Here is a 13,254-nt window from a genome sequence, read left to right on the forward strand (position 1 = left end):
TTTGAATGAAAATCTAAACTTTATATTGAATTTCATAGCTATAAAATTTATCCAATTTTTCGAAACTTAAAACCTTTCGAAACGAAGTTACTTTCGAAAGATCGACATAGGAAAGTGGAGGGGAAACTGTTTTAGCTCCTCGCTGCAAAATTTATTATTATGGTTACGGATTTATCATTCAAAAGCTTCAACAGTTCTGTAGGAATTTCATCAGGTCCATTTGCTTTTCCATTTTTAGCGTTTCTTATTCTGTCCATCTTTTATTTTATTCTCTAGATCTACAACTATTCTCTACCTCTTTGGCTTCTTTTATTCTCTTTTTTATGTGTTTATTTATTTCTTTGTATTTGTCTGAGTAATTCTTCATCTTTCTTCTTTGTTCCATCAAGTCTAGTATATCTTGTGCCGTCCACCCCTTATTCTTTGTTGTTGTTTTTGTAAGATGTTTCTTTCCTGCTGTTTGTATAGCTGTATTTATGTACTTTAATTTTTGGTTAACGTTGTTTTGATCGTTAATTTGTTGCTGAACTGAACGGATGTTTTCATTTATTTCTTCTCCTGTTTCTTGTCGTATATTTTTGTTTCTAAGTTTATTTAAATCTAGTGCCTTTCTGTGTGGTCTTCTAATCTTTTTGGTCTCGCCTCTATCACAGTAACTACCAGGTTATGATCTGAGCCTATATCAGCTTCTGGGTACGTCTAAGTACATTTAACAGCATTATGATATCTCCTTGCTATCATAATGTAGTCTATTTGATTTCTCACTATTTTTTCTTTGGTATGTTGTGGAGACGTCCATGTATATAACTGTCGAGGAGGTAATTTGAAAAAGGTATTTGTTATTACGAAGTCTTCACTTTGGCAAAATTGAATCAATCGATCTCCTCTGTCATTTCTGTTTCCAAGCCCATATTTTCCTACTTGTTCTCCTACCTTACGTAGACCCACCTTGGCATTAAGATCGCCCATTAATATGTTAATGTATGGAAAGACTGACTTAATAAGTGAAGACAAACAACCTGCAACAAAAAGGTTCAGACCTGACAGTGAAGTCGAATAAGTGAACCAAATTTCAACTTTTAAACCAATGTATGTAAAGAAAATAAAAAAAGTAAAGTTCAATAAACATTGCAAAATTTAATAAGGCACGTGATGAAAAAATCGACTTATTTTATTAAAGCAGTAAGGCAAATTAGATTAATATTGTATATCATATTTGTAAGAAAAATAGAATAAAAATCAATATTGTTAATTATAAAAATACAAACAATTATAATTAATATAAGGAATATAATGTGTACCTATGTGTAATATAATGAATTACCTGAAATTTAATTTATAAAATATATAAGTATTATTACATCATTGATATAAAATGAAAAAACATATGTTGATTTTCCGGGATTTTCCGAGATTTATGGGGGGTGAAAATTATGTCATCATTATTATTACTGCGACAGACTATTCGAGCAAATTAAAAAAAATAAGTATTTAGGATGAATTTCAAATGGACTCAATTTTTCCGAGTTTTCCCATATTTCCCATCCAGTGAAAACTATGTAGTTATTCATATTTCGACGAGCTACCCCAGAATAAATGAAATGAAGTCGAATAAATGAACCAAATTTTAACTTTTAAACCAATGTATGTAAAGAAAATAAAAAAAGTAAAGTTCAATAAACATTGCAAAATTTAATAAGGCACGTGATGAAAAAATCGACTTATTTTATTAAAGCAGTAAGGCAAATTAGATTAATATTGTATATCATATTTGTAAGAAAAATAGAATAAAAATCAATATTGTTAATTATAAAAATACAAACAATTATAATTAATATAAGGAATATAATGTGTACCTATGTGTAATATAATGCATTACCTGAAATTTAATTTATAAAATATATAAGTATTATTACATCATTGATATAAAATGAAAAAACATATGTTGATTTTCCGGGATTTTCCGAGATTTATGGGGGGTGAAAATTATGTCATCATTATTATTACTGCGACAGACTATTCGAGCAAATTAAAAAAAATAAGTATTTAGGATGAATTTCAAATGGACTCAATTTTTCCGAGTTTTCCCATATTTCCCATCCAGTGAAAACTATGTAGTTATTCATATTTCGACGAGCTACCCCAGAATAAAAAAAAGAGGCTTGCAGCTGCAAAGGAAGCCGAGATAATGTAAATTTTTCCTACGTGTTGCAATTTGAAGTTCCGATGCCGAAAACAAAAAACGGAGCTGAAACAGATATCCTCTCCACTTTCCTTTGTCGATCTTTGTCGATCTTTCGAAAGTACCGTCGTTTCGAAAAATTATATAAATTTTATAGCTACATATAAGTTTCAATATACAGTTTAGATTTTCATTCAAAATTTGTGCAAATTTTACTTCTTAATGTTTATAAACAATGGAGATACGATTTTTTAAAAATAGTCACTAATTTCGTTCCTATTGGTCATAGAAGGTTTTTTATTTTTTAATGTGAGCTTTGTTACCAGCTTTCCAATAATTGTACGTACAAGTCTGTAGCTTGAAAAATATAGAAGTTATTACAATTGTTTATAAGTAGAAAACATACCCCTTTTTCAAACGTTTATTTTGTAAATAATTTCGATGAAAACTCAATATGCATTTAACTTCTGAGATAGTCTAAGTCTTAAAGAATCCTATGAAATTTGCTAAATGTGTCTAGCATCATGCATAGGGCAAGCTGAATAGTTTAAATAATTAGCCTCAGGGATAAACAAATTAAATAACTTATAAAATATTTGACTAATCAGGGGGAAATTTCGCACAAATCTAAAAGATGGTAATTCCTTGATGTTTAAATGTATTAATACCATTTCATTTTGTTAATAAAATTTATAAATTAGTGCAACAAAACTTTTTTTTTGCAAATATCTCTGTAAATTATTTATCAATTTTAATTAAAAAAACGGGAAAATAAAGATATTCTTGACATAAAAAAATGACATAAATATTGTTCATTTAAAATATAAGGGAAAATAATTATAGACAAAAAATCAAATTGTGACCATAAATTATTGCTTAAAAAAAAACGCAAGGTAAAACTAGGAGTATCTTTTCATCTATTCATCATCTAGTATCCCCCACCTATGTCTTAAAAGCTTCAGATATCTGCGAAACATTTTCCACCTTTTTTTTAATCAGACTGGGCTATATCGTTAGGTCCTAAGTTTAGCATTGAACTACGGTTAGGTTGTGATTCTCCTATTAAACCGCTTTTATCAGATATTGGTTTTATATCATCATTTATTCCGGATCCTGATTGTAGAAATATTGCAACTGCTAGATCGATTAACATAATCACTAATAACTCGTTTAAATGTAGGAGTTCCCCTTTTCTCCTACAAAGTCTCTTTGAAGAAACTAAACGCTTCCTCCAATCTCACCCTGAGTTAGTAGTGACTCAATCTGACAAAGGTAATCTTACCGTAGTAACGATGAAAGATGATTACTTTAAACTTTCTCAAGAGATTCTTAATCAGGATTCATCCTATATAACCCTCCCTAGTGATCCAACTAGCAATATTCAAAATAAATCTAATGCCCTAATAAAACGCCTTTGGCAACAGAAACAAATTGATTTGAACACAAAAAAGAGACTCTCATCCTATAAAAGTGTTAACCTTAACATGAAACATCCTTAACTATGAAACCTAAATTTTTTTCCATAGGCTCACCAACTGAACATATTGCAGGCTTTCTCACCAATATTTTGACCAAAGCTTATGATTCAAATAATGATTACTACATCAGAGATTCTTTCCAAGTTATTGAGTTATTTAACAGAACTGTCTTACCACACAATTATGTTCTCGTTACTCTAGATGTGGTCTCCCTCTTCAGTAATGTTTACTTAAATGCCGTTCTCCTATCTATTCATAAACATTGGAATAAAATTTCGCAAGTATGTAGCATCGATTACGATATGTTTATTGAGATGATAGTATTCTTGTTTAATTCCACTTGCTTCTTTTTCAAGAACAAATATTATAAACAAGCCTTTGGCACTCCTATGGGAGCAAATATCTCTCCAATTCTAGCTACATACGTAACGGATGATCTGTTGGATATCTTTTTCCAGGTTGTTCCTTTCAACGTTCCTTTCAACGTTCCTTTCAACGTTCCTTTCATTAAAAAGTATGTTGATGACATTATTATGTCGTGCCCACAAGGTTTAGAAACTGAGCTCTTGACATTTTCAATAGCTATGACCCCCACATTCAATTTACTCTTGAAACAGAGGATCAAAACCAATCTGTTCCTTTTCTCGACACAATGTTCACCAGAGAACTGGGTAACATCATTACAATTGATTGATATAGAAACAAGTGTAACTCTGGAAGATATCTCAACTACCACTCTTACCAGAAGTCAAGCATGAAAATTAATCTAGTAAAACAAATGAACACAAGAGTTTCTAAACTAGCTGACCCTGTTTTTAGAAAGAAGAATCCTTTTAAAGTTGTTTCTAGATAACTCTCACCCCGAATCCTTACTTAGGAAAATCATCTTTAACAGATCCTCTATAATACTCAACACACAAGTAAACCCCTTCCCAAAATACAGGTGCTATGAAAGTTAGCTCTGATTCCTGCTCACTGACTAACAATATTTCTAATAAAAAGAAGTTTAATTCTTTGTAAGTAGGTATATTTAAAAAACCCTTAGAAGGGCTACATTAAAATAACAATCGTTTTCGGAATAATAATTCCATCATCAGGTTAAAAACCTAAAATAAGTATAAACCATTTAATTAAACAAACGTGATTTAAATGTTGACTAAGGTTAAAAAACAAAATGCTTATACTTACAGGTTAACATGCCTGAGCCACCAAAATATTAGGGTAAAACCCTTTAAAGAAGTTAAAGTTGCCAAAAAATGTACATATTGTTGTTAAAAGTGAGGTATGTTTAAGATTATATTAGATTTAACTTCAGGCAACATATAACCATGTCTCAGGTGAGTACCAGCGTCCGGAGGGTAGACCTCTTCAAACGGACTTCAGCTGGCAACTGATTGACAAGATACCTATGAACGGTATCGAAAACAGAATGTCAATGCACCATGGAACAGTGTTAGTTATACATAATATTCCTGCAGCCTACCAATTTAAAATCTTTAGTGATGTTAAAAATGATACCAGCAATCCAAGGGTTGGGATTTAAAATTTTTTGATTTTTTAAATTTTGGTATAAGAGATGTAAAATTACCGATGGAGGTAAAGGACACGTTTAAGAGAATGATGTATGCATTAGGCAGCCTATGTTACTCTTTGTCGTATTTAGTGTGGTCTAAAAGGTGTATTTGTGACTGATTAGCTTAGATATATGATATTGCCATTTATGTTGGATCACATCTAGGACAAGGTAAAATTGAATTGTACATATTTGTAGCTAATATAAGACCTCATTTTTAAATGAAATTGTTTTTGACTGCTCGTATGGTAAAAGGTTTATATAAGTGGGCCCAACAAATTGACTAAAGATTAAAAATCTTCCGGCTGTAAATTCAAAATGTTTTATTTGACTTCAATTCCACAGTTTTAGTTCATTTGACCTATGTAGTTATAAAATATCATAATATGACTTTCAACAAACGTCATTTTATGTTTTTATAACTTTTCATGTTTTTCATTATTCATTCATTTTTAAATCAGTCAATGGTTGATCTTTTGCAGCACTCAAATAAACTTTAAATTGTATTTTTTTAAATTTACTGACTGATTATTTGACTATTTTTTCTCATGTTAACATGGCTTGCTAACTATTCCAATCTCAACACTTAGTAACTAAAAGTGGGCGGCTGCAAATAGCGTCTGTGTCCAGAGTATCGACTAAAATACAAACCAGAGAAGGCAACGGGAAACCACTCTGGTATATATTTCCCAAGAAAACTACAATGAAAGCACAAACAGAAATGGCCCCTAGTCCCCGGCAGATCTTAGATGATCAAGGGGTGTGAAGAATCCCCGGGAGGAATAGCCTAAATATTTTAAATACAAACTTTAAGATTGCAACATAGAACGTTAGAAGTCTGTTCGAATCAGGAAAACTAGCAAATGCATGCCACGAAATGAAACGTTTAGGGTTGCAGATATTGGGTTTGAGTGAAGTTAGATGGCCAGGTTCAGGTAAAGTTAAAACCATGAACAAAACTTTCTATTACTCGGGTAATAATGATCCGGTTCATCGTAACGGGGTTGGAGTAATTTTAGAAGACAAATATAACAATGCCGTCACAAACTTTGTGCCATTTTCGGACCAATGTCTTCTTATTCAACTATCCGGAAAGCCAATAAATAATAACATCATTCAAACCTATGCCCCTACGGCCGATAAACCCATAGAAGAGCTAGAAGCGTGGTATGCTGACGTAGAAAAACTTATAAAGATGACCAAAAAACGAGACCTAACATTTATCTTAGGTGACTTTAATGCTAAGTTAGGTAGAGGAAAAGTTTCTGGATTGATTGGAGACTTCGGACTTGGGGCAAGGAACGACAAAAGAGAGAGAATGACAGAATTCTGCCAACAACACAACATGGTAGCGACAAATACATGGTTTAAATTACACCCTCGCAGATTGTACACTTGGACTTCACCACAACACAATGAAAACAGAGTAATCCGTAACCAAATAGATTACATATTGGTCAACAAAAGATATCACAATGCAATCATCAGTGCAAAAACATATCCTGGAACTGACATCAATTCCGATCATAATCCTGTTGTTGCAAAAGTTCGCGCAAGATGGAAACTAATAAAGAAACAAAAACCTCAACACCAACTATTAGACATCCAATTATTGAAAAACGACACCATACATCAGACAGTAAATAAAGAATTAAACAAAAATTTAGGAAATATCGACCACAATAGAATTAGCGAGTACGATGACATAAACGTTCTGTGGAAAACTATTAAAGAACAAATGAACAATGTAACGGAAAAACATCTAAAAGTAACACCTAGAAATAACAAACAGGAATGAATGACAGAAGAAATTTTACAATTAATGAACAAACGAAGAGAATCCAAAGAAAAAATGACAAGGACGGAGAATACAAAAGACTAAATAGAATAATTCGAAAAAAAATAACCGAAGCAAAAGAGAAATGGCTGGAAACAAAATGCGTGGAAATAGAAGAACTACAACAAAGGCACGATTTTTTTAATTTACATAAAAAGGTAAAAGAGTTTACATCGACTACCAAGAGAACGACTTTTCACACCATGCTGAACACGGATGGCAAACTGCTAGAATCAACGGAAGACAAACTGAAAGAATGGGAAAACTATATTAAAATTCTTTTTCACGACATACGAGAAGAACCAAGATTGGAAAATAACAACGAAGGGCCAACAATTCTGAAATCATAAATGCAATTAATCATCATCATTCAATCTTCGCTTATCCACTGCTGGACATAGATCTCCCTCATAATTTTCCATCTATTTCGATCTTGTGCCTCTTGCATCCAATTCCTATGACAACGTTTTAGATCGTCAGTCCAACGTGTTGGTGGACGACCTCTGCAATTAATCATTTTAAAACAAATAAAAGCCCAGGTCCAGACGGAATATACCCAGAAACGTTAAAATTAATCAGCGAAGAAAATATCGAAATATTTGTCCTTTTATTCAATCGCATTTATGATACAGGTAAAATACCCCAAGATTGGCTGGAGTCAATATTCATCCCACTACCAAAAAGCCAAACCCACAACACTGCAATGAGTTCCGTCTGATAAGCCTTATGAGTCATGCAGTAATAGTCCTACTAAAAATCGTACATAATCGTATTGTATAGAAAGTGCGAAAAAATCATCGGAGACGATCAGTTTGGATTCAGAGCCGGCATGGGAACGAGAGAAGCCCTGTTTAGTTTACTAGTTCTCGCCCAAAAATGCTACGACCAACAGAAAGATATATTTATATGCTTTATAGACTTCGAAAAAGCATTTGATAGAGTAAGACACTACCTACTATTAGAACGTTTGCAAGAAGTCGGTTTAGATGGAAAAGACATCAAATTTTTAAAAAACTTGTACTGGAACCAAAACGCCAGAGTTAGGATCGAAGGTTCCACATCCGCAGAAGTAGAAATTAGGAGGGGAGTTAGACAAGGATATGTTCTGTCGCCTCTGCTGTTTAATCTTTACTCCGAGTTTCTATTTAAAGAAGCATTGGAGGATTCCAAGGATGGAGTCAAGGTGAATGGCGTAAATATCAACAGTATCAGATACGGAAGAAGACGCATTTCCTGGCTTCAAAATTTACGAAAGTGGTATAACACGACTACCACTGAACTGTTCCGCGCTGCAATAAATAAAGTAAAGATAGCCGTGATGATCGCCAACATCCGGAACGGATAGGCACTTTAAGAAGAAGACGTAGGTCTACAACGACTCATCGACAAGACCAACTCGACCTTTGAGCAATTTGGTATGAAAATAAACATTAAAAAAACCAAAGTGATGTCAATCCGAAAAAACCAAAACGTACCTCAACCTTGCACAATAAATGGGCACGTTTTAGAACAGGTCAATAGATTTAAGTACCTGGGATGTTGGATCGATAGCAGCCTAAATCCTGATCTAGAAATAAGATCGAGAATAGAACAGGCCAGAAAATCTTTCGAAAAAATAAAAAAACTTGTTGGGAATTTATCTTTATTGTACAGCCAGCAATTGACGGATTTGTAGTTTACTGTTTTTATTTGCGAAAACCAAATTCAAATTCTGTTCTCTTGCTGTCTGCTAAAATTATTTAAATTTTTCCCTAATCGGTGACACGTTTATTTTCTGACGTTTTTATTCTCTTTGACATAGTCTATAGAACAGTAGCAACGGAAAATTTTGGGTAACATGATAGAACTTAAAATTAACTAAATACATTGTATAAATAACAAATATTCGTAACACTCCCACCCGGTATAGTTCTATGCAAAAGAGAAACTGTACCACTTATTTTTCATCATCTTTTTAGTCTCCATTTATTAGTATTACTGCTAATTTTATAACAGGACGTTCAGATATTCCATTTTTTGTTTGAACTATTGCTCGTCGCACTTGCCCATCAGATGATTTTTTAACTTCAATTACCTTACCGTTTGGCCAATTGCATCTTGGTAAATCTTTATCACATATAATTACAATATCGCCCTATTTAATTGGTACAACTTGTTTATGCCATTTTGCCCGAAGTAGTAGTTCAGGTATGTATTCAGAAATAAAGCGTCGCCAACATTTATTTGCAAATTGCTCTCTGTACAAATAATTAAATTTAAATACTTTAACATCTTCGTTTAAAAATCCAATTGGTTTATCTCCGTTTGAAGATCCAATTAGAAAATGATTTGGGGTTAGAGATTCAGATTCTTCAGATTCTATTGGAAGATAAGTAAGTGGTCTTGAGTTTACTATGTTTTCTGCAGCTATGAGACAACTATAAAGTAATTGGTCAGTAGGGTTCCTGCTTGGTAAAGAATCATATAACGAAATTTTAACCGCTTTCACTAGGCGCTCCCAGGCTCCACCCATATGTGGGGAAAGGGGTGCGTTGAAGTGAAATTTTAGCTCTGGGCTAATCAGTGAATTGGCTATTAATTTACTGTCAACCTTTTGCAGTTCTTCTTTCAATACTCGTTCAGCTGCAATGAAATTCGTACCTCGATCACAATATATATGCCTTGGTCGTCCTCTTCTGTTAATAAAATTTGTCAAACACAGTATAAAACTGTCCACATCTAGTTTGTAAGCTACTTCGAGATGGACTGCTCTAGTCGTGAGACACGTAAATAAAGCTCCCCATCTTTTCTCCGTCCGTCTTCCAACAGTTACATTTATTGGACCAAAATAATCCATGCCAGTATGTGTAAACGGAGCAGTAAATGTTGCAAGTCTACATGGCGGTAGAGGTGACATTTCTGGTGGTTTTGGCTTAGCAAATTTGACCTTGCAATTTTGACAATTGGTCCTAATCTTTTTAACTAGTTGTCTGAGTTTTGGTATATAAAATTTTTGTCTTATCTCATTTACTACAATTTCATGATTTCTATGGTGATATCTTTTGTGATAGTCTTCAATAATTAGTAAAGTTAAACGACTTCCTCTTGGTAAAATTATTGGCCTTTTTGTTTCTGAAATAACATCTCTAGCTTCATCTAATCTTCCTCTTATACGAAGTAAACCATCTTCATCCAGATATGGCGATAATTTATATAAACTGTTTGATGTATTAACTATTTTCTCTAAGCTACCAGAATTATTAGTTTTTAATTGTTTTATTTCATTTTTGAAATATTCACATTGAGTTTGCTTTATTAAAATATTTCTAGCACCTAAAAGTTCTTCCGAAGTTAATATTCCTTTAGGCTCTTCAGATTTCATCAATTTTGCATAAACAATTCTTAAAAATCGAAACATATATGCAGTTGCTCTTAAAATTCTATTAAATTGACTGAATCTTTCAAAATCTATTAAACGTGGACTATTAAATTTTAATTCATGACTGGTTAAAATTTCCTCCGGTTTTTCCTTTTTAAGGGTGATGTCTGGAGGCCAACTGTTTTCTAATTGATACAGAAAATCAGGACCTTTAAACCAACACCTGGTGTTTTTCAAATTGGGACGTTTCGTCCATTTAGTAGCTTCGTCGGCTATGTTATTCTTAGTAGGTACATATCTCCAATGTGATATCATTGAGTTTTGTTGAATTTCGGCCACTCTGTAAGCAACATACTTTGGTAATTTTCTTGGGTCTTCATCTCTTAACCAGCTTAAAACTGTTGAAGAATCTGTCCAATAAACAATGTTGTGCACAGTTATGGAAAGATGTTGACAAAGGCTTTTAGCAAACCTTGAACCCATTACCGCACCATTAAGTTCCAATCGAGGAATAGTTTGTGGTTTTAATGGTGCTACATGTGTTTTCGCTCCAATCAAAGTACACTCTATGACATCTTTTTTCATTATTCTTAGATATGCCACACAAGCGCTTGCGTGTTCGCTGGCATCTACAAAAATGTGCATTTGCGTATTGGTATCCTTTCAGTTTTCGAGTTTATCAAGAAAATATCTTGGAATTGAAACTTTCTCTATTTCTGGAAGCTGTTTTAACCAAACAAGCCATTTTTGAAACTATTCATTGGTTATTGGTTGATCCAAAGAAATGTTACTCCTCCATATTTCCTGTAAAAGAATCTTCACATAAATCAAAAAGTTTGCTAACAAACCTAAAGGGTCATATACAGACATTAAGATTTGTAAAATTTCTCGCTTTGTTGGCTTTCTTAATCCACTTAAAACATCTTTCATTCCTTTATTACATTTTAAATTGAAAATAAAATTATCTCCCTTTACATCCCACCACATTCCTAGAACCTTTTCCATGCTCTTATTGTTTCCTATATCTAGGTTGACTTCCTCGTTATTTCCGTGGGTGTTCATGATTTTTAATTTTTTAGAGTTTGATCTCAAGTTTCTTATTTCAAAATTTCCGCTGGCGTGAATTAAGGCAATTTCTTTTTCTAATTGGATGGCTTCATCCTCAGTGTCTGTTGATTCTAAGAGATCATCGACATAATGATTCTTTACTATGGAATCAACAGCGCTAGGATATTCTACGCTAAATTTCTTCGCATTAGTGTTTTTAACAAACTGTGCACAACTGGGTGAGCAGGTAGCCCCGAAGGTCATCACAGTCATGACATAAACTTCCAAAGGATTATCAGAGCTACCATTGCGCTACAAGAATCGTTGTGCATGTTGATCTTCTTCTATTATACCTACACGAAGAAACATTTCCTTGATGTCTCCAGAAAAGCCAATCTTTCTTTCACGAAATCGTAGGAGGACGCCTAATAAAGAAGCAAGTTGGTCATCTCCTTTTAATAACATAGAATTTAAGGATATTCCCTGTACGGTTGCTGCTGCATCCCAAACTAATCTGAATTTGTCAGGTTTATAAGTATTAAAGGCCGGAAATATGGGAAGATACCATGTTTTTTCTTGATGCTCTAAGAGTTCTTGTTCTGACAGTTTTCTAATATATTTCTTTTCTAGAAAATCTTGAATTTGTTGATTAATTTTGGTACCTAGTTCTGGATTTTTCTTAATTTTTCTCTCTATACACTCCAGTCTTTGAATAGCCATGGGTTTACTATTAGGGAGTTTCAAGTTGTCGTATTTCCAGAGTAATCCAATTTTATATTGGTTACCAATTTGAACTAGGGTACTTTCTTGTATACGAATAGCCCTATCTAATTCTTTGGAAACAGACGGTTTAATATTTTGAACTCCAAGGCTTTCAACTGAAAAGAAATCTTTTACACTATTAAAGAGTTCTTGGTTAGTAATGCTTTCAGAACTACATTCGCAAATGTGGTACGAGTAGTTTATTTCCACATCGTTATTTGAGAACATTGCAAAAATGGTCCAACCTAACCTGGACTTTGCAGCTATCGGTTGAAGTTCTAGACCTTCCTTCACTCGAAGTGGTAACGCCAAGTCCCAGTTATCTAAGCCTATCAAGATCTGAGGAACAGCGTTCTTATATGATTTTAAAGGCAAGTTTTTTAGATAGGGAAAGCTTTCTTTAATTGCCTTTGCACCGAGAGTTTGTTTTGGAAGGCCTAATTTTCTTACCGTTCTGGCTGGTCGGTGGTCAAATTCTTTGGCCCCATTATAATCACCAGCAATAGAAAAAAATACTTTTTCGGACGCATCTTCTAAGCGTTGTTGGTTTCCGGTCCATTTTAAGCAAAGTTGTTCTGGGTTTCCTATTATATTTAGTTTTTTAGCAATACTTTCTTCTAACAAAGTAACGGAAGACCCTTCATCTAGAAAGGCAAATATAGTTACCTCCCTACTTCCATTTCTTAAAACAACGGGAAGTATTCGAAAGCGTGTTCCTTGATGTGCATTACTTTCTTCATCTGCAGATAAGAGGTGCGATTCTACTGTTTGCATACTGCTTTCCTTTTTGATAAGCTTTGTACTTTTATTGGATACTTGTTCTGAAAATTCATGAAGAAGAGGATGATGCTTGTTTTGGCATTCTTCTTTGTTGCATTTTACAGGATACTTACAGGGAAATCTGTGTTTCTTTAAGCAAAGCCTACATAAATTTAATTTAAGGCTTTAACAGCTTCTTATCTTTGAGATAATGAATATCTCTGAAATTCTGAACAACCTGCAATCTTTTTACAATCT

At 33.3% G+C, this 13,254-nt stretch overlaps 3 protein-coding genes across 3 annotated transcripts; all 3 read right to left on the reverse strand.

The window, feature by feature from the left end:
• Window positions 1-9,204: 9,204 nt before the first annotated feature.
• LOC140444493 (uncharacterized) lies at window positions 9,205-11,073 on the reverse strand. The gene has a single exon (XM_072536251.1). It carries the CDS (start codon window positions 11,071-11,073, stop codon window positions 9,205-9,207), a length of 1,869 nt encoding a protein of 622 aa, XP_072392352.1.
• A 108-nt stretch (window positions 11,074-11,181) lies between these two features.
• LOC140444495 (uncharacterized) lies at window positions 11,182-11,748 on the reverse strand. Its single transcript, XM_072536252.1, has one exon. It carries the CDS (start codon window positions 11,746-11,748, stop codon window positions 11,182-11,184), a length of 567 nt encoding a protein of 188 aa, XP_072392353.1.
• Window positions 11,749-11,787: 39 nt separating this feature from the next.
• On the reverse strand, window positions 11,788-13,011 carry LOC140444496 (uncharacterized). Its single transcript, XM_072536253.1, has one exon. The coding sequence runs from the start codon at window positions 13,009-13,011 to the stop codon at window positions 11,788-11,790; it is 1,224 nt and encodes a 407-aa protein (XP_072392354.1).
• Window positions 13,012-13,254: the final 243 nt, after the last annotated feature.

This window comes from Diabrotica undecimpunctata, chromosome 6 (assembly GCF_040954645.1).
Source record: "Diabrotica undecimpunctata isolate CICGRU chromosome 6, icDiaUnde3, whole genome shotgun sequence".
In the NCBI taxonomy this organism is placed as follows: Eukaryota; Metazoa; Arthropoda; class Insecta; order Coleoptera; family Chrysomelidae; genus Diabrotica; species Diabrotica undecimpunctata.

Bases quoted from the DNA above. Each gene is read 5' to 3' on its own strand.
- LOC140444493 (XM_072536251.1), bottom strand. From the start codon at position 11,073: ATGCACATTTTTGTAGATGCCAGCGAACACGCAAGCGCTTGTGTGGCA.
- LOC140444495 (XM_072536252.1), bottom strand. From the start codon at position 11,748: ATGACTGTGATGACCTTCGGGGCTACCTGCTCACCCAGTTGTGCACAG.
- LOC140444496 (XM_072536253.1), bottom strand. From the start codon at position 13,011: ATGCAAACAGTAGAATCGCACCTCTTATCTGCAGATGAAGAAAGTAAT.